Consider the following 21526-nt stretch of genomic DNA (forward strand, 5'->3'; position numbering starts at 1 on the left):
TACCTATCCAATTGCCCGCCTGCCTGAAAACCTCCTATAGGCCACCTGTCGAAGAGCTACCTGCCTATTCATTACCTATGTCGCTTCCTCCAGAGTCTGGCATACCGTCGCGGCCAAGTGGACAACGTATTTCTTCCAGCGTGTGTATAGCTCTTGGCATAGGTATCTCATAGGCAAAACAACGTTCGTTGTCGATAACCTGGGTAGCAACCCGAAACGCACTGCCGGCCCCAAGAGGCCTACGTAGATATAAATAAAGAGTGGCCGAGAGAATTCGCGACGGCCTCAGGTGCCTACGCGTACCTACGCGTATATAGAGAACCTACCTACCTACCTACCTATCTAGGTAGGTCGGCATTATATACACCCACCCCGAGAGGCGCCTTAGGAGGTGCCTACCTACCTCTAAGTACCTAAGCTAGGAGGTAGGTACAGGTGGGCATCGGATACATGGATAGTACCTTCTAGGATGTGTCTGTACCTGCCCCTGAATTACCAACGCAAGGTACCTCCTGTAGGCTGTAAGCTGCACATATGATGCTCGGTAGAAGATAATTATGGTCTAAGTGGTATACCTATGCCAAGGTCCTCCCCATGTCCAGTGATTTTTTCAAGAAAAAAAACGCGCGAGCCGGGTGACGGCAGCGTCTAGGTAAAGGTACCTAACCCAACCATCTTAAAAATAGGCACATTTTCACGTACCGAGTTCTACACCTATAGGAGGTACCGGCCTCCTACACAGATACATCCGTGAAGGAGCCTATAAAACGGCGATTCTTTTCCCACTTAGAATTTCGGTAGGTACCTATACAGTTCACTTGTCGACGAACGGAGGCAATGGCGGGTGGGTGTACATACGGTATATAGATCGGGGGTTGCAGTATCACATCACCTTGCATGTAAGCTTTACTGCTATTTGGGTGTTTATGAGTACAACCGTTAGCGTTGAGAGTTAGGTCTCAGGGCACTTTACATATATACCCATGCATACACATATCGCGGCTTTCTTTTTATCGCGTCGTCGCCGTGTCGCAATACCGCCTAACGTCCTACCTGTTCTATGCCACGAACCCTGCCTCCAGGAATTGAACGAGTTCACCTTCGGAGGACGGCCCTATACCAGGCGTGTTGTATGAACGTAAGGTTAATACCCTTTCGCGGTCTAACGGCGAAGTTGACCTGTGACAGGTGCCTATGGGGGTACCCTAACTCCCGCTACAGGCAGGGTACATCAGGCAAGCCTACGGGCATATTTACAGTGCAGGCTCTTAATATACCTATGTCTTATAACTGGATATCAGCCCTCGACTTCTCTCTCCATATATATATACATACGTCACCCAAAGGTGGCCGTGGACCCAACCCGTAATCAGACGCACCACCAAGAGGTACGACCCCCCCCCCCCGGACCCTGTCGCACGGAGGGACAAGCCTGACCTGGCTGCCTTGTCTAGCCCGACCTTCTCGACTGACCTTTTTACCTGAGTCGCCTCATTCATCCCAAATCCATCCGTCCCTCCACCCATCTACTTACCTACTACAACACATTACCTGGGTTACCGCTCGTCATCCACACCACGAGCCACACAATAGCCCCATCTTGTCTCTTCCAGGTCCGTCTGTCGCGATCCATCGTCCTGTAGCGACATCCCGTCTTCTATCATTCTTTATCTCTCTGTCTTGGCCCGCTCGTGCCCTTTTCCAACCCGGAAAAAAAAAAATAATCTCGGCAATCCTCGTCTCCCGCCCCCCTCTCTCCGCTCACGCTCACGCACACCAACATCTATCTACACATCTGCACCCGTTGTCGCGTGCGCGCCCGTCAATTAGCGCGCCGATATCGAGAAACCGTGGCTGCGCTTACCATCCTCAGCCAAGGCGACACCGAATTATCCCTCCAACAGCACCTCGATCTCGCGCCCGACCTCCTGCACTACAACCGCCTGGTTGTCGAGTCGAACTCAGGCCAACCGTTGACGATGGCGGCACAGCCCGTGCCTCATCCGTCGACGGACAAGAAACGGGTCAAGGTGTATGAGCTCCGTAACAACGACTGGTTTGACCGCGGCACCGGTTTCTGTACTGCCGCCTTTAGTATCGTAAGCGCTCTCCTGTGACGCGCTGCCGCTCCCGTAGCTCGTACCCCGGTGTCGCATTTGCTCGCCATGTTTACCTTCAATTATTAACGTGTACTCCGTCACTTGCAGTCCGACGATGGCCAACAGCAAGACCCGCGCGTATTCGTCGAGTCCGAAGATCAACCTGAACGCGTGCTACTGGAGACTAGAATCTGCAAGGAGGATGGTTTCACTAAGCAACAAGGTATGTCCCCGGCGGGAAGGGGGAGGGGGGGGAGGGCCTCTTTGATGTCGACTGATTGGGGCCGCCGATTGCTAACCGGTATCACTTACAGAGACTTTAATTGTCTGGACCGAACCGGGCACAGGTGTGGATATGGCGCTTAGTTTTCAAGAAGCCGAAGGATGCGCCATGATTTGGTATACAAATATGCCTTGCCTGGCCGCGACCCGACCATCTTCCGGGGTGGCTTGCTAGAGAAATAGTAGCTAACTGTGTCGTAGGAAATTTATCAATGGCGTGCAACAACAATACCATTCTGTCAACCCACCAGGTGCGACTTTCCCTGTGGTCGTTTGAGTCGCGGTCTTCTAATCTAGTTCTGAGCAGATGACAGCTTGTCCGACGATCTTGCCATGGACTTGTCGAATCCGATTTCCCTCCCACAAGCTTCGATGGCCAACCTCGCCGAGATCGAGTCGCAAATGCGTGATATGAGCGGATCGGCTAACGGACGTGATGCTCTCACCAAGTACGTCCTGGCTGAGGACTATATCGGCAAGCTAATCCCCTTGGTTACCGACGCCGAGGACCTCGAAAGCCTCAATGACCTACATCGCCTTTGCAACATCATGAAGATTATCATCCTGCTCAATGACACCAGCATCATAGAACACGCCGTGTCGGACGAATGTGTGATTGGTGTCGTCGGCGCCCTGGAATATGACCCGGATTTCCCGAGTCATAAGGCCAACCATCGTCACTGGCTGGAGGGCGAGGGTCGCTTCAAGGAAGTCGTTCGGATCGAGGACCGCCTAATCCTCAGGAAAATCCACCAGACTTATCGGCTCCAGTATCTGAAAGACGTGGTGCTCGCACGGATCTTGGACGACAATACGTTCTCCGTCCTGAACTCTCTCATTTTCTTCAACCAGGTCGATATCGTGCAACATCTACAATCTAATTTGACGTTCTTGGCCGAGTTGTTCAACATATTCAAGTCTTCGCAGCCCGAGCCCAGGCGCAAGAAGGAGGCGGTTCTCTTTATCCAGCAGTGCTGCGCAATCGCTAAGAACCTTCAACCACCTGCTCGACAGACCCTATACAACAACTTCCTCGCTCATGGTCTCCTTCAGGTCATTAACTTTGGCTTACGGCATCACGATGTTGCAGTCAGGGTCGGGGCCACCGATATTCTGGTTTCCATGATCGACCACGATCCGCAGATGATTCGTTCCATGATATACCGCCAGCTTCACGAGAAGCAGCCGCCGCTGACGGACTCGCTCATCGATCTGCTCCTAGTCGAGGTCGACCTGGGAGTAAAATCGCAGATATCAGATGCGCTAAAGGTATTACTAGATCAGGGCCCGCCGATGCAACCAGAGGCGTTCGCGAAAGCCAATGGCGAATACGCAGCTAGAGCCGCCTCGAGGATACCGCCGAACGCGGATCCGCAACAAGACAACTTCCTCAACGTATTCTACGAGAGCTCGGCTATCAAGCTGTTCCAACCCCTTATCAACCTCGAAGGCCGCGAGAGCATGGAGTTCTCCGTCCAGCAGGCCTCCATGTTCACGTATTTGATCGAAATACTCTGCTTTTTCATTCGGCAGCATCAACACCGCAGCAAGTTCTTCGTCCTGAACAACGACATCGTTTTGCGCATCAGCCAGCTCCTTAGCTGTCCGGAGAAGTTCCTGAAACTCGGTGAGTTTGTTCACGGCCGAGGGAGCCTCCTAGTTCCGTATGCTAACAGTAGTCCAGTCGCTATTCGATTCCTGCGACAGCTAATTGGTCTTCAGGACGAATTCTACGTTAAACAGGTGGTAGAGAAAAAAGTCGTCGGACCTATCCTCGATGTCCTCATCGAGACCATGCCCAGGGATAATTTACTCAGCTCCTCGTGCCTGGAATTCTTCGAGTTTATTCGGAAGGAAAATATCAAAGATCTAGTCAAGCATGTAGTCGAAAATTACCGTGGCAAGGTGCAGAGCCTGGCTTACTTGGAACTATTTAGAACCCTAATCATCCGATACGACCAAACTGAGGGTTTCAGTGCCAATCTGGACTACTTCGCGGGTACGGAAGATGAGCAGAAGAGACGAGCCAACATCATAAACCCGAAAACTGGAGGGCTAATGGAACACATTGCCATAGACCAAGCCGAAGAAGAATACTGGAACACTTCCGACGAAGAAGAGGAATTGCACGCGAAACCCGGAAATCGACCAACATCCGCCAATGGCGAGTTGGCCCACGCCAGACAATTGGTCGATTATGCCTCCGACGAGGAAGGGGACGAAGACGTCGAATCCGGGGCTCTCTCGGCCGACGAGGACAGGCAGGATGAGGGGCAGAGGAAACAAGACCAAGGCACCGCCGACGTCGCGCCTCCACCGGAGCGTCTGTCCGAGAAACGACGGCGAGAGGAAGATGAGGAAGACGACCTAACCAAGATGATCCAACACAAACGCCGAAATAGTACTCCCGCCACCTCCAACACCCCGAGCGTACCGGGGGTCCTTCGTAAGAAGAGGAGTCTTTCCGGCACTCGGGACCTTGGGGGTGGCTCGAAAAAGATCGCCATTAGCATTTCTCCAAGCTTAAAGGCTGGGAATGGACAGGTCCATAGCCGAGCTAACGACGAGGCATAAACGGCCTTTACAGTTTACGGTTTTTCTTCTCAGCACCAATTGCGCTCTAGCATGATTTGGTTCCGGCACATTCGCGATGGTAGGGAAGGAGGGTGGCGTTTGGCGAATGGGATCTTCGTTTGTTTCGAGTTGTACTCGACAGGAATAGAGCCCAGATGGCAGGAAAGGGGGGAGCCAGGGAGAAAAGGGTCATCTTCGGATCAGGGAGGGGGTTTTCTAGCAGGGCCTTGACCCCGGACATGAAGTCAACGCTGCTTCGCGATCCTGTCGAGAAGGTAGCAGCATCCTGGGGCCTCGGGTGGCTGAAGGCTGGAGAATGTCGTGATACTGTATTATTACGAGAGAGCTGTCTCGAAGAATCACCCTAATATCAAGCTACCGGATACTTGATATGGGCGCAGACGGAACGGGGAGGCAAAAATCACCCATAATTCAGAACAGTACGACGACGGGTTATATTGTTCTGTGCCTGTTCTACACGACGAAATGTCGTGATTTCTATCTAATGAACTAGGGTGGCAAGGATGTACGTCTCTTATGCCCTCACAGCCCCGAAACAAGCCTTCCTACGTGATGCTACTATAGGTTACGCAAACCCCCTAGGTGAATGGATGAAGCACGCACATCATTGTCTGCGGTCTCCCTCGTCATCACAACTTGGCGCTGTCCTCGCCCTCGGGCGAGATCTCAATGACGAGCTTGCCGAACTGCCTGCCGGCGCGGATGTCTTCGAAGAGGCCGTCGATGGCGGCGATGTCATCGAGGCCGCGGACAACGCGGCTGACGATAGGGTGGATGGTGTGGCGGCGGACGAAGTCGACCATGGCCCGGAACTCGGCGCGGGAGCCCATGGTGCTGCCGCGGAGGTCGACGTTGCGGAGGACAGCCTGCATGGTCCAGTCCATCTTGGGGGCGACGGTCATGCCGTAGACGGAGATGACGCCGCCGGGGCGCAGCAGTCGCACGGCGCGCGACACGACGTCCCCTCCGGCGCCGTCGATGACGAGGTCGAGGTAGGGGCGGGACGCGGGCAGCTGCGCGGCCAACTGCTTATCCCAGGCGGCGTCGCGGTAGGACACGCCGCCGGCGGCGCCGAGCTCGCGGCGGGCGCGCTCGAGCTTCGCGGGGTCGCCCGAGGTGACGAAGACGCGGGCGCCCAAGGCGACGGCGAACTGGAGGGCGGAGAGGGCGACGCCGCCTCCGATGCCGGTGACGAGGACGTTGATGCCGTCGGCGGCGGCGGCAGCAGCGTCGGCGTCGGGGGCGCCGAGGCCCTTGGTGACGAGGGCGCGCCAGGCGGTGAGGCCGACGAGGGGGAGGGCGGCGGCCTCGGCGGCGGTGAGGTGGGGCGGGGCGGGCTCGAGCTCGGCGGGGTCGAGGAGGGCGTAGTCCTGGGCGGTGCCGGAGCCGGGGGGCAGGAGGGCGGAGCCGCCGACGACGCTGAAGCTGGCGGGGTTGGGGTCCTCGGGCCCGCGCGGGTCGGCGGCCCAGCCGCGGCTCGGGGTCAGCAGGACGCGGGCGCGCAGCAGGGACCGGGCGACGGCCGGGTCGACGTCGGCGCCGGCCTCGACGACGGTGCCGACGCCGTCGGCGAGCAGCGGCTGCTCGAACGAGATCCCCGGGTACAGCTGCTGCCGGATGAAGAGGTCCCGGTGGTTCAGAGCCGCGGCGTGCAGCCGCACGAGGACCTCCTTAGGCCCCGGCACGGGACGGGGCACCTCGTTGAGCTGGAGGCTGCGGAGAAGCCGTGCGAAGGTAAGCTGTCTGCACGTGGGACGCAAGGAGTGGGATTTGTTTTTTTCGCTTCTTATCCTCTTTAGGCCGGTGGGGGTAGGGTGGGAGCGGGATGGGTGGGAAGCTCACGGGTAGTACACCTGGCCAGGCTTGCCATCGACCTTCTTGATGGTCAGAGTGCGCGGCATGGTGGGCACGAGTCCTGCGCGTACTGGCGCAGTTGTGTATGTGATAAAATAGAGGCCGGGATCGAAAACGTCGCTCAGGTTATTATGTTTTAAGTATTATCACAACAGCTACCTGTCTCGCTTCTTACTCGGGACAAGGGCGGGGGGAAGACGGTGGGGAAGACGGCAGGCGATGGCGAAAAAAAAAAAAAATAATAATACATAAATAAAACAGATCGTCTCGCAGGCCCGCACAACTCGGCGCAGAACTAGGCGTCTGATATACGGGACAGCGTCAAAGGCAGCCTCCGGCACTTCTCGGACAAGGCCCTATTTGTAATCTACGGCGGCGCGCCGCGAGCTGAGAGGTCCGTCGTCGCGCTGTTGAGGGGTTCTGGGGCAATTGTGACCCCGCGGCGCTCGGGCCAGGGTAGCCAAGGCAATCGGCGCTGAGAGACCTCGGTATTTGCCTTAATGAGCAGAGCTTGCTGCTACTGGTCGCGGCGCAGGTCGGTACCTGCGCAGTACCTATTGCCGTACCGAAATACAGCACTACGGTGCCTTACCTAGGTGCCTAACCTTAGGTACCAGGTAAGTCTTTATGGTATTATGAGCTCCTAGTCTCTAGGTACCTAGGTAGGTAGGTAAGGTTAGGTCCCTAACCTTAGGAGGCTGCAAGATGGTAGCTAGGTACCAAGGTACCTGTACGCACCGTCGTCTTGGAGGTTCCAACTTGCCGAAATATGCAACTAAAGGTAAGCATTACTATAGGTACGTACCTAGGTACCTAGGTACACCAGAAGACGTGTGCTATGCAGGTATGCATCCAAGCCAAGTTCCTCTCCGCGTCCACACGCAGAATACACAGAATGACGCAACAGCAGGCTATTCTTGGAAAGGGCGACGATGCAATGTGGCTTCTGTTAGGGCAAGTTTAGGAGGCAGGTGGGGGAGGGAAAGGACAGGAAGGGTGGGGCCAGGGAAAGAAAGAGCGAGCCGGCAAAGGACGAGAAGGAAACTACGAAAGGGGAGCGAGCAGAGCAACAGCGATGACGGAATGAATACATGGCCTACCTACGCTATTCCTAGATGCGACCACGACTTGGTATACAACTTGTGTGGTCCTCACGATGCTCTCCTCTCGACGACTAACTAGTTATACCTACTTAAGCGCGTTGTCGATAGTTCCAAACACCCAAGCATTGCAGGCAATTAATCTAGACGAATGCAGCATCCGTCGACAACCACCGTAACCCCCATTGGCTTGCTCCCCCTCACCTCTTCTCTTATAGGCCCGATTACGACGTCCACCACCCATCCACATCTGACAAGAGTACGGGCTCCCCGTAGGTTGGTGTATATAGACGGGTAACGTCTTTGCGTACATCCAAGTCTCACGCCTCGATAGAGCATAAAGGGTGGAGGGGGCGAACCACCTGGGGTTAAGGTAGGAGGTCAATGCAGTCGACCCTGGTACGGGCGGCGCAACTGTGATCCTTTGATCTCTTCTCTCGGGCATCCACTGCTCTACCGGCGCGAAGGGGGGGGGGGGGGGGGGAATTTGCCCTTGAGGTGGCCCGACCATTTCATGCAACATGTCATGATCCTCTCGATATTCGAAGGGCCTGGTGCGTTTTCCGACGTAGCCATGCTCGTGAGGTGGAAGATGGCATTGCCTGGAACATAGAGATCGTCGACACGATGGCGTCTGCCGCTGGCCAGCCGGCTCGCCTTTGCGCGCTCGAAATCATGGTGAGCAAGCTCCGCTGTCGATCTTAACTTCCTCCATCGACAAGCGTAGCAGCGGCAGCACGTGTAGGCTTTGTCATAGGATCGACGAGCCGTCTCAAGCCAATGGATAGTGGACGTGTTGTTGTTGTTGTATCGTCCGCGCGATGGCGACAAGTCGATACTCTATTATTAGTCAAATTGGCTCGCGGAACATACGGAGTTTTCGGCATTTTCCATCGACAGATTTGAAGATGCATTGACGCGTGGAAAACGTGGGTAGTCGGTGGGCCTGGTCGACCGTCCGTCAGGCCGAACAAGCCACGAGACCGCCTCGAAACAACGTCGGCGAGGCGCACGGGCAGCGGCCCCATGCAAGATCCCCGAGGCCCATAACCATTAATGATCGCCGTCTACTCGTTAGCCTCGAGGAAATCTCCCGAGTTCTTGACGTCCCAAATTCCATGTTTCATAACCTTCTCGAAACATGGCCCAAGATGTTTGGGGCGTCTGTAGGGCGTGCCACATGGGTGATTTCGAACCTCCCCGCGTGCAACCACCTCCTGGCCCCTTACGGCATAGCGTAGTCCTCCTCGCTCCGAAAAGGGGCATGGCACTATCACTAAGGACGTCGAGCACAGATGCCTACCCAGTCACAACGTGAAGGAAGCGAAGGAGATCAAACCTACCTAGCGTGCCATGGCATGGTAGAGATGCCCGCTACACTAGCGTCGGCGACCCGTTGGGATCGCTGCGGGACTTGACGAGCCGAAAATACATGGATCCGGACCAAGTCTACTGGCTTCCCACGGCCATGGTCTCTAGCCATGGGCCGGTTTGCGGGGCCATCTCTACAACACGGTGCCCGAATGGAGATGGGCGAAGAGGCTGATGTGGATAAACTCATGATGCGAATCGCCGACTCGAACATCCAGGATGACTAAAGTATAATACCTCGCTGCCGCCGAGCTTTCAAATCTGTGTCGATGTCCCTCCGCCATCCTTAGCCGACTTTCCACTACACTTGCCCATTAACGCTATCATCGATATCTTGCATCTCAGACTGATATCCGAAACTATGTTTAGACCCTTTGTGACTGGAGTCGCTTTTGGCTCTGCCCTGTCCGCGGCGGCGATCTACCTACCCGATGTCATCGTCGAACAGATGACCTTTCACAACTGGCACATGGTCACAACGTTCCTAACGGCTTCAGGCACTAGCACGTAAGTGAATCTGCATCTCCTAACGGGGCGCCATAGCCCCTCTTCAGCGTGGTCCCGCGGGGAAGGCGGCGCAGTTAACTTTGCCAATAGTCTCGTCGTTAACGTATTCCGACGGTTAGGCTACGTCATATTAAGCCCCCGCGGCTTCTCTACCATCAACCTCTTCGGGCCGCTTGATGGCAATATAATAGGCGGATGTATCTTAGGAGCAGGCATGACCGTTTCCGGTGCTTGCCCGGGGACCGTGTACGCGCAGATCGGAGCTGGCGTTCGTTCCGGTCTCTACACGCTAGGTGGCGCGATGCTTGGAGGCGTGTTCTGGACAGGTTTCCTGCGGCCGATTATTCATAGACGGAAAAAGGCAGCCACAGAGGGAGCAGACGCCGAGAACCACCCCCTGGCCCTTGACGAGTGGCTAGGGACGAGCCAACTAACTGCCCTCGTTGCTGTCGAAACCCTATTTGCCGGACTCGTGGCGTCTATAGTATACCTATTTTCTCCGGGGTCTTCTGGCTTGGTTGGGTCGGTGACGGGCGGCGTCCTCATAGCCGGCGCTCAGCTGTTGTCCATCGTGACACGGAAGTCCCTCCTTGGCACTTCCTCCTCCTTCGATGAGGTCGGCGACTCTTTCTGGTGGGCGATGGGACGAGCACCGAAACCCAAGTCGTACAATTCCGTTGCCCTTACGGCCGGCATGACAGTTGGCGCGCTAGCTATCTCCCTAGTATCGCCAGCCGCGCAAACGGCAGTCGGGATAACCATCGGACCCGTCAGAGCTGTGCTTGGCGGCATACTCCTAGCAGTTGGATCGAGGATGGCCGGCGGCTGCACGTCAGGTCACGGGATTAGTGGGATATCACTTCTGTCCGTCTCGAGCTTTGTCACGGTTGCTGCCATGTTTGCCGGAGGCGTGGGTGTCGCGGCAATTATGGGGTGACCGGAGCTGTACGAGAAAGTCTCACCCCTGCGTGCGTAACAGCAGTAATGGCTGTCTGGCGAATTCGCTCTTTACTCATTATTCACTAAAGCTGAAGGGACAAAAGGAGTTAGATCGACCATGGAGAAACGGAGAAACGGAGGCAGGGGGTGAAGGCAATCGACATCCTTACTACATTCCCAGAAAGTAGGGCCGAAACCAAGGCAATATCATGTCAGTGAAAGCCTATCGTAGATCCCTTGACGAGCGAATACCCAATCTCGGGGAGGAAGGATGACGGTGGCTCGAATTCTAGCCGGGACTGCCGATGAGCACGCGAAACGCCCAAACTTAGGGGCGAAGCGTGAGTATAGACCAGGCGGGTATGGTTTAGGAACATATACACACATGTTGGGAAGGGACAGGCCTGGGTCGCCGATCAAGTATGTTTATAAAATCTCTCCTATCTATGAACATTCATCTCTCCCCTTGTGTGTTCGCCGTACAACGCCGGCTCTAGGAAGCGCAACCAATGGAGGCCGATCCGAATGCATCATGCGAATAGAAAGCGGGGGATTGGATAGTAAGCACCTCCCCAGCTGTCTATGGAGGATACCGAACCCATACGGTCCCCTTTTCTTTCACTGACGAGGTCAACGTAGGTGTGTTGACTGCCTCTACATTGGTTTCGGGATGTACGAAAAGGGGCGATGCCCCGGAGTAGGTGTTGCACCGCGCTGTCTTGTACGTGACGCGAACTCAGTCCGGCACACACACCCCCTCGGCGACCCATCCCGGGACCTATGACATTTATCCCTATAACACATGCAAAGCGATGCAGGTGAATAAACAGAATATCAGTCTCCGCATCCGGACCAGGGGGCAGGAGATCGCTCTTCTGCATACTCGGTCCGGATGCTTCTCGCCTCTGGACTTCTTACCCTGCCGACGATCGGGCACGCCACGCCCTGCATGGCAAGCGGAAAGCGTTGCCAAGAAGGTAAGTCGCCGACACCCATATACGCCGCTACGACGTTTTCCTCTTCACCGCCAGCCGGTTGTTGTCGCGTTAATAGCGCGGGCGTAAAAAAAACCCCTCCAATTCTGGTTTCTGGCCGTGACGCTGGGTCCAGCCGATCCCTCCACATACCACTCCTTTCTTCCCCCCCACGGGGTCGTCACACACCCACACCCACACACCCATACACTATCCGTTGCTTCATTCAGCTACCTATGCAGTCATACATACATACATACAACACACTTACACACATATAACATACCTGTACAGAGAGAGACAGAGACAGAGAGGTGGTGTGTAAATCCCCGAAATAGCCCATCGCCATCGCCGAAGTGGGAAGCAGGTAGGAAAGGGGGTATAGGTAAGAATACTTAGTTGGGGGGGGGGGAGGGTTAAGCTGGATAGACAGGTGCAGAAGGGGGGTTCACTTGTTGATTACTGTACGTATAGACGCGCATAGCTGTAGGTATATGCCAAACACATATATACCTATATATGCACGGCACGCATGATACATACAGGCAATCTACTCTGGGATTTTTTTCTTCTCGGTATCCCCTATTCGCAGATAATAGGCATGCCTACAGGCCGGCAGGAAGACATGTAGGTATTAATAGCATTAGGCATACCGGCCTATTCACCGACTTTACGGACCTGCACACGGACACACACGCGCGTATGCGCAACCCGCACACATACCTACAATACCTGTGTGCTCTGTGCGGTTGCCGCCGGCTTCTCTACGTACTCCCCACCCCTTGGCTGTTGAACCATTATGCCGGGCACCAACCAGAGACACCGACCCCATCGCCGACCGATGGGGTGAAAAAAAAAAAGGGGGGGAGGGGAGGGAAAGGGGGTAGGCAGTTGGTTCTGCGCTGGCTAGTGATATGAATGAGAGAGGGAGAGAGGGAGCGAGAGCAAGTAGGTAAGTGAACAGGTGACCACATAAGCTGGCGAAGAAACAGGAGCGGCGCGATGCGTGGGTATAGGAATGGGGGAGGAATGCGCCGAACACACAACCGTAACTCTCTCTCTCGCTTCCCTCGCCCTCGCCCTCGCCCTCGCCCTCACGCTGATCTGCCAGCGCCCGGGACGCCCATCGCTCGTCTCGTCTCGCCTCCGCCGCCTTGCCCAGCCCTTCGCCCCAGACCAACAAGCGCCTCCATCTCGACGCACGCACGCCCGCTCAACCCTTGCCCCCCTCCGCCCTTTCCTCTGCCGATGCAACGCGCCCCCCCATCTACACGCATTCCTCTCCTTGCGGCAGCCTCTCCCCCCCCCCCCCCCCCCCACCCCGCGGTTGGGAAGTCGCTGGAAGTGCGCGTTGTCGCTCCGATGCGCAGGAGACTCGCTCGTGCGCAGGAGGTCTCGGGCAGCTAGCTGGTGGACGCCGGGGAACTAGGAGTGTCCTTCGCCACCAGCCCCGCGGCCCGTCCTCTCGCAAGTCTACGGGGGGGAGGGAGAGGGGAGGAGAAGAGAATGGAAGATCAATTGTTCCAACAAACCCCCCTCCCCCCCCTCAAAACCGCCGCTCCCGCGCAGCCGGTCCGGTAAGCGAGCCACCGCCGCCGCCGCCATCGTCGCCGCGCTCTGTTCTGCTCGGATCGCGTTAGCCGACGACCGGTTGCTGCGGCGCCGCGTCGAGACAGGAAGCACGGCAGCACGTGCGCGCCGGTGCGGCGGCATTGCCGAGGCTAGGATGCGGGGGGGGGAAGAGTATTGGTCGCGAAGAGGTATTAAGCGAAGCGTACCGAGCTCGCGTCTGCCGCCGAGAATGCAAAGGGAGAACGAAAAAAGGGTTTCCGGTGCTGGCTAAAAAAGCCTGGGAGGTAAGGTGGTGGTTGACAGGCCGATAGGTAAATTGGTAGGTTAGATACTGTACATTACATACAACTAGCAACGCACACACATAGACACACCAAGCAACCTGGACATTTCCCTTCCGTTCCTCCCCTCCCTGCTGCTTATGACTTGGATTTCCCCCCTTTATCTTTTTTTTTCTCCATTTTATAGTTCGAAGAAGCTCCTATTACATTGCCCAGATTAGGCAGGGGGTAGGTCGATGGAAAAGGTTTGGGCCAGTTAGTTTGGTGGTTCCGGACGTCTAGAGCATGAGCAAAGTCGCTTTGCTCTGCCTTGAAATATTATCATCCATTTCCAGCACCGAGCTAGCTAGCCAGAGGCAAAGGAACCGAGACGGACGGTTTGACCGATCAACCCACACCGATGGGCCAGCGGCTCAGATATCTATCCGGTGTATGGATTGTTGGTGTGTTTTGGCATTGCCTTATTCTTGACGGATTTGCCCACCGGAGGAAAGAAAAAAGAAGAGAAAAAAAGAGGTTTGTTTTTTTTTCTGCCCATGTCAGAATCGCGAAGAGTATTGTAGCTAGTAGTTGAGTTCGCCACCGCCTCCGCCTGCAACGTGGTCGAGGTCTTCGTAACTTTTCAGGCTGCGGCCCTGAACTGCCTCACGGGGGCCGACTGCCGCTCCGCCCGCGCCGTCACCCCATCGGCCGGCACCACCCCGTCCACGACCCATGCCCGGACTGTCCTGGCCCCAGCGTCCCTGCTGTTGACGTCGATCGTATGGGCCGGCCCGGCTCTGAAATCTCCCCGAGCTGGGGGCGTTGCGTCGGATGGGCCCGGGGCCACGCTCTTCGCCGCCGGCGCCCCAACTGGCGGCCTGCACACCGTGATTACCCGCGAAGAGCGGCGGCATGGGGAGACCGGGGAAGCCGGCAAATGGCGGGACCATGTTGCTCATCGTAGCAAAGTTCTGTAGATTGAACCCTCGTGGAGTGCCTTGCTGTGTTTGTCCGTTAGCGGGCGGGAAATGGCCATTGCTGTTGGCGTCGGTCCTGGACGGCGCGATATGTGCTGGATCAAGCACATAGGCATTGATGAGATCAAACTAGATTCGGTCAGTTCAGTGAACCAAGCGCACGGGACCCGTCCCCAGACGAAGCGGGGGGATTACCTCTTGTTTCATCGCGTCCAGCCACTCGGTATGGCGTTTCTCGACGTGCTTCTTCCAGAAGTGCTCCTCTTTGAAAAGCTTGGTGCACTCGGGAACCTTGCATCTCCACTTGTGCTCGTCCTCCTGCTTGACAAACTTGGAAAGCTCGTCGTTCAGTGCATCTTCCGTCGGCTTACCACCGAGCTTTCGGATATCAACCGACTCTGGCTCTAGAATCTGCATAATCTTGTCTTCGAATGTCTTCACCCATTTATACGCTCGCTCGAGCTGCTGCTCCGACCTCGAGAATGTGTTGCGGAATTTCCGGTCGGGCTCCGGCGCCTCGCCTTCCTCCTCGTCCTTTGCCTCCTTCGGCTTCTTAGAAGGGAAGGGCTCCCCGCTCGCACTAGCACGAGCTACATTCTTAGCAGCCGATGACAGAGTGCTTCTGGGTCGGCGAAGGTGACCGCCGGGACACTTCCTGGTCAATTCGTGAATCGAGTCGCTCTCGAAGACGCAGAAGAAACAGAAATTGAAAACTCGGCGGAGGTACTCGATCATCAGGTCTAGTTGCTTCTTCTTCACCAGTAGATCCTCGTCGTCCACTTCGTCATCCACAGCACCCTCCTCGTCTGATTCACCCATCTCGCCTTCCTCTCCCTCGTCCATAGCGTCATCGAAGTCGAGATTGCGGTCTTTTTTGACCTTCTTCGTCGTCGGCGCAGGACCGGCCGCCTGAAGACCTCCAGCGCTTCGCAAGTTCTCCACCCTCTCCTCGATTTTGAGAGTGGCGTTGAAATCGGAGCCGAAATCTTCCTCAAATTTATTGACGAGCCGTTGAGCGAGGCTAAGATCTTTCTCAATTCTTTCCGGGGCAGAAAACAGATCCCACAGCGCCTTCTTGCGAGGGTTGCTCGGAGGGTTGTGGACGCCCACATGGCATACAAAGTCGCCACGGACTTCGTCTTTCACAGTCTTGCCGTTGATAGCCTCGAGGGCCTTCTCGGCTGTGGAGACGGGCACAGGCGACTTGACTTCCACATCCCCATCTTCATCTTTCGGGTCCGCGCGCTCGACCGGCGCTGCCGTCTCAGAGGAAGGGTGTAGCATAACCCATCCCATGCGATGGTACCTCTTGCTAGGATTTGGGTCACTAAGTGACAACCATTTGAAGCCGCCTTCCTCCTCGCCGAGGTGCTCTTTGCAGAAAGACTCCAAGTTGTGGCGGCTGACGTGGGGGGCGATGGTCTTAATTAGGAGGGTAGGCTGGTATAGGCTTTCATCTCGGAGATCGCTGCCAGTCGTAGGGACGAGGTCGCCGACTCCTAGCACCTCATTCGCCGCGGTTGCCTCCCCTTCTTCCTTTTCGACAACCCCCCCTGCCCCATTGCTCTCACTCTTTGGTATTCCCTCAAGAGAAAATTCATCAAATGTGCCGGATTCGATGTCTTGCTCCCATTGACTGTACGCGCTGCGGCGGAACTCGTTGATTTGTCTGCGTAGAGCGTCGCGGGCATCGGGGACGTATCGCTCGCGGAACCACTGCTCCTTCTTGTGCTCAGAGACGAACGTTCGAGCCATCTTGGCCTGCAACTCCTCTTTGTAGGAGTCATAGGCAGCCTGGATCTTGGCCTTTTCCTTATCCCGATCTTCTTGAGTCTCGCGACCTCGAGGCCGCTCGGGTTCACGCCTCCGGCCTGTGCGAGCCCGCTCCTTCTCCTCCTTGATCTTCTCATTCGCTCTCCACCACTCTCCAAAGTATGAGAATCCGACCTGGAAAGACAACTTGGCGGGATCTGCTAGAGGGTTTATGGTTGGTTGGGGAGGTTGGTTGCCCCCTTGGCCAGGGACGTAGCGATCAATATTGGCAGGGGGGGAATTGATGCGCCGCCGTTCATCCCGATCACGAGTTCCTGCGTACTCGTCTCTACCACGCGCCCTGGGTTCGTATCGGTCCACGGGCGGGGGAGATCGCGATCGATTTCGTCGGCTGCGGTCATGGCCTGTCATAGTTAGTTCGCGTTCCGAGGTGATACGTGCTAATCGACGCCACAACCCTCAGTGGTAAGCACAGAACAACAAAGCGTAGGAGGTGACTAAACAGGCCGCTCTAGCACCCAATTGGGCCGGATTTCTGAAATGGGTGTCGGAAAACGCACCAGGAGAACGCCCGCGGTAAAAATTGTCGCGAGGCTCTTCTTTGACTCGGTCATCACGACTGCCCCAGCCACGATCGAGGGGGGAGCGCGCAGGAGCGTCGCGGTATGAGTACGAGTCCATATTGGGGGTTTAGGCCGCAGAATTTGGCATTTAGTTATTCCGGTGTGCCAATCTTGCTAGGGCGACGCTTCGGAAAGGGAAACCACTGTTCTATTCTTAAAGGGATGCAGTCGTTGAAACGTATATATGTAGAAATGGCTTGGCTTCGGTGGCGAGGCGTGGCTGTTGCAGGATTCAGCTAAGGCCGACTGCTTGCGGATAAACCTGATGCCTATTGTTTGACGACGCGATTGTTGTTAGAGAAACCATTTTGACAACGTTGGGGGGAGAGGAGCAATGAGAATAGAATAGAAGGCGGGTGATCAAGAACGGCGGAGAGAGGCAGGGTGGGATCGGCAAGCCAAATTGAGAAGCTGAGCATGGGCAGAAGCGTAAGTCCTGCAACAAGCAAACCGAAAGATGGCAACAAGGGGGAAAGTAACAAGTTTGTCTAGGGGGCTCCGTGCTGTGGTTCGTGTGCTGGTATAGAGAGAGATGGAGAGAGGGAGGCGGGAAAAGCGAGGAAGAGAGAGAGAGAGAGAGAGCACGAGACTGGTGACGAGCTTCGGAGCGAGGAGGAAATCTTAGGGGGCGTTCGTGAGGAGGAAGAAGGGGGAGGGACAACAACGGACGTTGGAGAGGCCATTGCATTGATCGAAAAAAGGGAAGTGGTCAGAAAAAAGGATGGACGAACTGTAGAGGTGCGGATAATGTCGACAGCACAAGTTTTCCTAGAGGGCGCGAGGTCCCGAGATGGATGACTGGTGATGTTTGTTCGGGAGAAGTAGGAGGAGAACGACAGTTGCCAACCGCGCCTCTGCAGCACGGATTTCCTGTCTGTCGACGGATGGAGCAGCGACTGGCAAACTGGCCGATACGAGCCGCCGCCGCTCCCCGTGTGGCTGAAAGGACCGACCCGGGTCCACTGAGCAGTAGGCACGTACCTATGTACATAAACATCTTCGACGCTATGCGCGACGGTGAGCTTAGTCAGCATATATCGGCAAGAAGGTACTTACCACTAGGTACCCGTCTCCTCTCGCGGGTAAAGGAACACGAATTAGGGCTTCTAGTTACCACCCACCTATTAATGAAGTGGGTGCGTATAAGGCCGCACATAATGTTGGCACACCAGGACCCAGGCACGTAGCTATCCTTTGCGGAACCCGTCCAATTCGTGTAAGCTCTCACTCGCGAGGCTAAGGTTAGTACCTAGTTGGTTGCCTGGGATGGTTAAACATTGCACGGCCTCGCGACTCGGGACTTCTCACACCTCAAGTGCTAATGAATGCCGTTATCGCGGACCGGGCTTTCGGTTACTTTCTGTTGGACTGTTTTCTTGGCTCCTCTGGGGGGGTACGAGGGGCTCAATAGATCTGTGTCTATAGGTCGGTAGGTGTTGTCGAATGAATATCCGGCCGAGGGTTAGGTAGATCTCTGTTCTAATAACCCGACATAATGCGCCATGGCCTCCAACTCACTCTCAGCCCTATACCGAAGCAAGGTACGGTTAAAGTGCTATTAGACGTTAACCGTGTGACATACGCGTGACGAAGTCGACTGACAGCTGCTAAAGGGAATGAATCAGCTGGGAAGTGAAGCAAGTGTTACCTAATAACTACCTAAAACAACGCCTAGGTATAACCTCACCAAGGTCGACCTTACTCGCTGTTACTAACATAGGCGGATTCCGTAGGGAACACTGCCATAGCTAACCCGTATATGCAGTGGTTTGATCAATTGCGCCGGAGTTGACGGCCCCTTACGTCACCACTTTAATGCCTCGGCCCCGACTTCCCGCATTCTCTTCCGCGGGCACGCAACCAACAGAAATTCGAGCTCACCGCAGCAAGCATTATTCACAGCTCGACCAGGAACACATAACCTACATACAACATCCCTACTCTTATTAAACCCAGAGCTTCCTCATCAACATCGTGTTTTGTCTTTTTTGCGGACATCTACGTATAAATAGGTACCTCTCTTGCCGAACATGACCACCTACACCCCCCGTCTCGCCAGCTTGCCCTACGACGTCTTCGCCAACCCGGCCGCCTCGATCCTGCTCCCCATCGCGCTGGGCACCACCGTAGGGTTCGGCTCCCAACGTGAGTACTTTTCCTTTCCTTTCCCTCCCTCTCCCTGCACCCGCTAACGCCGGGTACACCCCGCCCCCCGCGGCACAGCCAAAGATACGGAGCGCACCCACCTCCAGATCCGGCAGCCGCCGCTGCGGCCGCCGGCGCGCGTTTTCGGCCCCGCGTGGACGGTGCTATACGGGCTGATGGGGTACGCGGCGCACCGGGCCGTGGTCGCCGCCTCTTCCCGCTCTCCCGCACCATCTGTCACCCCTGACCTGCTGCGCGCCCTGTACGCGACCCAGCTAGGCCTCAACCTGCTGTGGATGCCGCTCTTCTTCGGGCTCCGTCGCCCCGCCCTCGCCCTCGCCGATCTCGCCGCCCTCCTCGGCCTCAACGGCTATCTCGCCCGCCTCTACTTCGCCGTCGACGACGTCGCCGCCTGGTGCCAGCTCCCCTACCTCGCCTGGCTCGGCTTCGCCGCCTACCTCAACGCCGGCGTCGGCCATCTAAACGGCTGGGACATCTCGGACGCCGCGCTGGAGAAGAGGACGCCGTAGAGGGGGGGAAGGGCGAAAATGGGAGAAGGCTCGGATGCGACGGGCCGCCTACCCCGGGGTCACCACTACGAGAGATGGGTGAAAAGGGGCAAAGGTTGAGTCGCTATAGCCCGGAACGATGACATCTAAGTCATTGGAGGGGGGGGGCCAGTAGATTCTGCAACTCATACCTGTTCACCCACCCTGTACTTCAGCATGGGGCAAATACCGCATGCTCCTCTTTATTCCATCTACCTATTGTATCTAGTCTTTACGTGAACGAGTCGCATCGCAACACCCAAACTCCTCTAGATTGCACCTCTATGCAGATAACCCGTTCGGTGTCTAGTAATGTCGACTTACAGAGGAAAATAGCGCTTCAAGCTGTCAAAGACGATGAAGATGAAGGCCGAGCTAGGCGCCGACCGCAACACCGTGATTCCGCACCCGCGATACAATCCACGAAGCCCATGCTGATTCCACAGCGCTTTGCCCTCCTGCCAAAAGGTTTTGGGCGGGGCAGAGCCGCCGACTGGCGAAGTCTGCATGCGTGACTTGACGGTATCGGCTGGGAAGAATAGGAAATTATACGACATGCCGGCGGTGGCTCCCGCCACTGCCTGCTGCCATAGCGGCAAGGCTTCGGTGGCCAAGAAGTCCTTTTCTGCTTGTGTTGTAGCCGACCGCTCGTTCCAGAGGTAGAACATCTTGGTCACGGTCTCTTTGGAGCCAAACCAGGCGCCGCAGCCGCCGGATTCCCGGAGGAAGGTACCCATCTGCCCGTGCCAAAAGCCCTTTACGCCCTCGTGCTTATACACGTCTCGGATGACCGACGTGACGCTCGGCGCCTTACGTGCGATGCCATCCGGGCTGTTCGTAGTGGGTACTTGGATCTTACACTTGACGAGCTCGATCGGGGTCAGGACGAAGGACGTGAAGGCGCCGGAAAATGCGCCGGTGAACCAGAGGGCCGGGAGGGGGAGCACTCTATCACGCGAATAGTACCCCGACGTGTACAAGACGCTGCGGCCGATGCGCTCGAAGAAGAACAGGCTGCTCGTCTCAGCGGCCGCTCCGAAAAGCGGAGCGCTGATTCCACGATACAATCCTAGGAAGCCGTCGGCCCGGATGGACTGGCGGAAGCAATCGAGCGGGCCGGTGTAGCGGAGAGGAAGATGATCAGGCTGGGACTGCAGCCGGACCTTGACGGTGTCGAAGGGATATTCGATATATTTGCCGACGATGCCTGCGATCTGGTATCATTAGAGCATGGCGAGAGGGAATTGTCGCACGTCGACCTACGGAACCGTAAACGATGTCCTCGACAGCCTCCAATGCGGCCGGTCTGCTTGAGGTAGGGATCTGGGAGGGTTTCGTCGCGGCGGTCTCTACGCCGGTAGCGGCCATGGTACTCGGCGTCAAGGCTCGAAAGCGAGAGAGCAGGGTCCGCAAACGATGGCGAAGGGATGCCGGCCAACTTGGAACTGCGAGAAGCGGCTAGGACTCGGCAGCCGTCAAGTGGGAGCGACGAAACCCGGTATGGCAGACGGCTAGAACATTGCGGTAGGGAGGCGGGTGGACGGAAGGTAGGGAATAAACTGCTAAGGTTGGCTTTGGGGAGGTATTAATTTTTTTTTCTGCTATCCGTTCGCCGCACCGCGCTGTAGCGTCGAGGCATCTATGTTGTGCCCAGTATTATGTCACCGCTTAGCTCCTTGCGGGTGGTGCATGTGTGGAGGGGTCGCATCGGAGCATGTCGGCACGCACGTGAAAGGAGATACGTATGGTCGGCACCAAGAGGGATATGGGGTTTTAAAAAATATATAAAGGTATTCAGACGGAGAGAATGACGAGAAGGGGTAGTGTCCGAAGACCCTGCGAAGACGGGGGGGGGGAGGTGGGCATCGCGAGAATCGGTAGCCTAATTGAGAAAAGAGGTAGTA

The 21526-nt window shown here is 56.2% G+C and overlaps 7 protein-coding genes across 7 annotated transcripts; 3 read left to right on the plus strand and 4 right to left on the minus strand.

Moving 5' to 3' along the window:
* The first annotated feature begins 1616 nt into the window (after nucleotides 1-1616).
* On the plus strand, nucleotides 1617-4978 carry GGS23DRAFT_297529 (DUF625-domain-containing protein). The gene is made up of 6 exons (XM_051512698.1): nucleotides 1617-2099; nucleotides 2208-2322; nucleotides 2414-2498; nucleotides 2583-2632; nucleotides 2689-4008; nucleotides 4066-4978. Exons 1-6 carry the CDS (start codon nucleotides 1980-1982, stop codon nucleotides 4953-4955), a joined length of 2580 nt encoding a protein of 859 aa, XP_051375658.1. The 5' UTR covers nucleotides 1617-1979; the 3' UTR covers nucleotides 4956-4978.
* Nucleotides 4979-5395: 417 nt separating this feature from the next.
* GGS23DRAFT_552844 (oxidoreductase) lies at nucleotides 5396-7207 on the minus strand. The gene is made up of 2 exons (XM_051515431.1): nucleotides 6819-7207; nucleotides 5396-6689 (listed from the first exon to the last, which is right to left on the minus strand). Exons 1-2 carry the CDS (start codon nucleotides 6875-6877, stop codon nucleotides 5606-5608), a joined length of 1143 nt encoding a protein of 380 aa, XP_051375659.1. The 5' UTR covers nucleotides 6878-7207; the 3' UTR covers nucleotides 5396-5605.
* Nucleotides 7208-9506: 2299 nt separating this feature from the next.
* GGS23DRAFT_552847 (uncharacterized protein) lies at nucleotides 9507-11217 on the plus strand. The gene is made up of 2 exons (XM_051515432.1): nucleotides 9507-9808; nucleotides 9899-11217. The coding sequence occupies exons 1-2, from the start codon at nucleotides 9663-9665 to the stop codon at nucleotides 10743-10745; spliced, it is 993 nt and encodes a 330-aa protein (XP_051375660.1). The 5' UTR covers nucleotides 9507-9662; the 3' UTR covers nucleotides 10746-11217.
* Nucleotides 11218-13667: 2450 nt separating this feature from the next.
* On the minus strand, nucleotides 13668-16987 carry GGS23DRAFT_615572 (uncharacterized protein; the record flags this gene model as incomplete). Its single annotated transcript, XM_051520722.1, has 3 exons — nucleotides 13668-14662; nucleotides 14729-16710; nucleotides 16867-16987. The coding sequence occupies 3 exons, from the start codon at nucleotides 16985-16987 to the stop codon at nucleotides 14138-14140; spliced, it is 2628 nt and encodes an 875-aa protein (XP_051375661.1). The 3' UTR covers nucleotides 13668-14137.
* GGS23DRAFT_552874 (uncharacterized protein) lies at nucleotides 16776-17935 on the minus strand (the record flags this gene model as incomplete). The annotated part of the gene is made up of 1 exon (XM_051515433.1): nucleotides 16776-17935. A coding segment is annotated over exon 1 (452 nt), but the record flags the coding sequence as incomplete, so codon positions are not given.
* A 751-nt stretch (nucleotides 17936-18686) lies between these two features.
* Nucleotides 18687-19773, plus strand: GGS23DRAFT_298029 (TspO/MBR-related protein). The gene is made up of 2 exons (XM_051512700.1): nucleotides 18687-19074; nucleotides 19153-19773. Exons 1-2 carry the CDS (start codon nucleotides 18960-18962, stop codon nucleotides 19602-19604), a joined length of 567 nt encoding a protein of 188 aa, XP_051375663.1. The 5' UTR covers nucleotides 18687-18959; the 3' UTR covers nucleotides 19605-19773.
* Nucleotides 19626-21136, minus strand: GGS23DRAFT_297707 (mitochondrial carrier). The gene is made up of 2 exons (XM_051512699.1): nucleotides 20886-21136; nucleotides 19626-20836 (listed from the first exon to the last, which is right to left on the minus strand). The coding sequence occupies exons 1-2, from the start codon at nucleotides 20988-20990 to the stop codon at nucleotides 19943-19945; spliced, it is 999 nt and encodes a 332-aa protein (XP_051375664.1). The 5' UTR covers nucleotides 20991-21136; the 3' UTR covers nucleotides 19626-19942.
* Nucleotides 21137-21526: the final 390 nt, after the last annotated feature.

Source organism: Durotheca rogersii (assembly GCF_024521655.1).
Source record: "Durotheca rogersii strain YMJ 92031201 chromosome Unknown GGS23scaffold_3, whole genome shotgun sequence".
Lineage (NCBI taxonomy): Eukaryota > Fungi > Ascomycota > Sordariomycetes > Xylariales > Xylariaceae > Durotheca > Durotheca rogersii.

Excerpts from the sequence above, each read along its gene's own strand:
- GGS23DRAFT_297529 (XM_051512698.1), top strand. The coding sequence starts at position 1,980 with ATGGCGGCACAGCCCGTGCCTCATCCGTCGACGGACAAGAAACGGGTC. Across the intron at positions 2,499-2,582 it reads GAAGGATGCGCCATGATTTG|GAAATTTATCAATGGCGTGC; the intron begins GTATACAAATAT and ends ACTGTGTCGTAG. Across the intron at positions 2,633-2,688 it reads CCATTCTGTCAACCCACCAG|ATGACAGCTTGTCCGACGAT; the intron begins GTGCGACTTTCC and ends AGTTCTGAGCAG.
- GGS23DRAFT_552844 (XM_051515431.1), bottom strand. The coding sequence starts at position 6,877 with ATGCCGCGCACTCTGACCATCAAGAAGGTCGATGGCAAGCCTGGCCAG. Across the intron at positions 6,690-6,818 it reads CCTGGCCAGGTGTACTACCC|CCTCCAGCTCAACGAGGTGC; the intron begins GTGAGCTTCCCA and ends GCTTCTCCGCAG.
- GGS23DRAFT_552847 (XM_051515432.1), top strand. The coding sequence starts at position 9,663 with ATGTTTAGACCCTTTGTGACTGGAGTCGCTTTTGGCTCTGCCCTGTCC. Across the intron at positions 9,809-9,898 it reads ACGGCTTCAGGCACTAGCAC|TCTCGTCGTTAACGTATTCC; the intron begins GTAAGTGAATCT and ends CTTTGCCAATAG.
- GGS23DRAFT_298029 (XM_051512700.1), top strand. The coding sequence starts at position 18,960 with ATGACCACCTACACCCCCCGTCTCGCCAGCTTGCCCTACGACGTCTTC. Across the intron at positions 19,075-19,152 it reads CGTAGGGTTCGGCTCCCAAC|CCAAAGATACGGAGCGCACC; the intron begins GTGAGTACTTTT and ends CCCGCGGCACAG.
- GGS23DRAFT_297707 (XM_051512699.1), bottom strand. The coding sequence starts at position 20,990 with ATGGCCGCTACCGGCGTAGAGACCGCCGCGACGAAACCCTCCCAGATC. Across the intron at positions 20,837-20,885 it reads AGGACATCGTTTACGGTTCC|ATCGCAGGCATCGTCGGCAA; the intron begins GTAGGTCGACGT and ends TAATGATACCAG.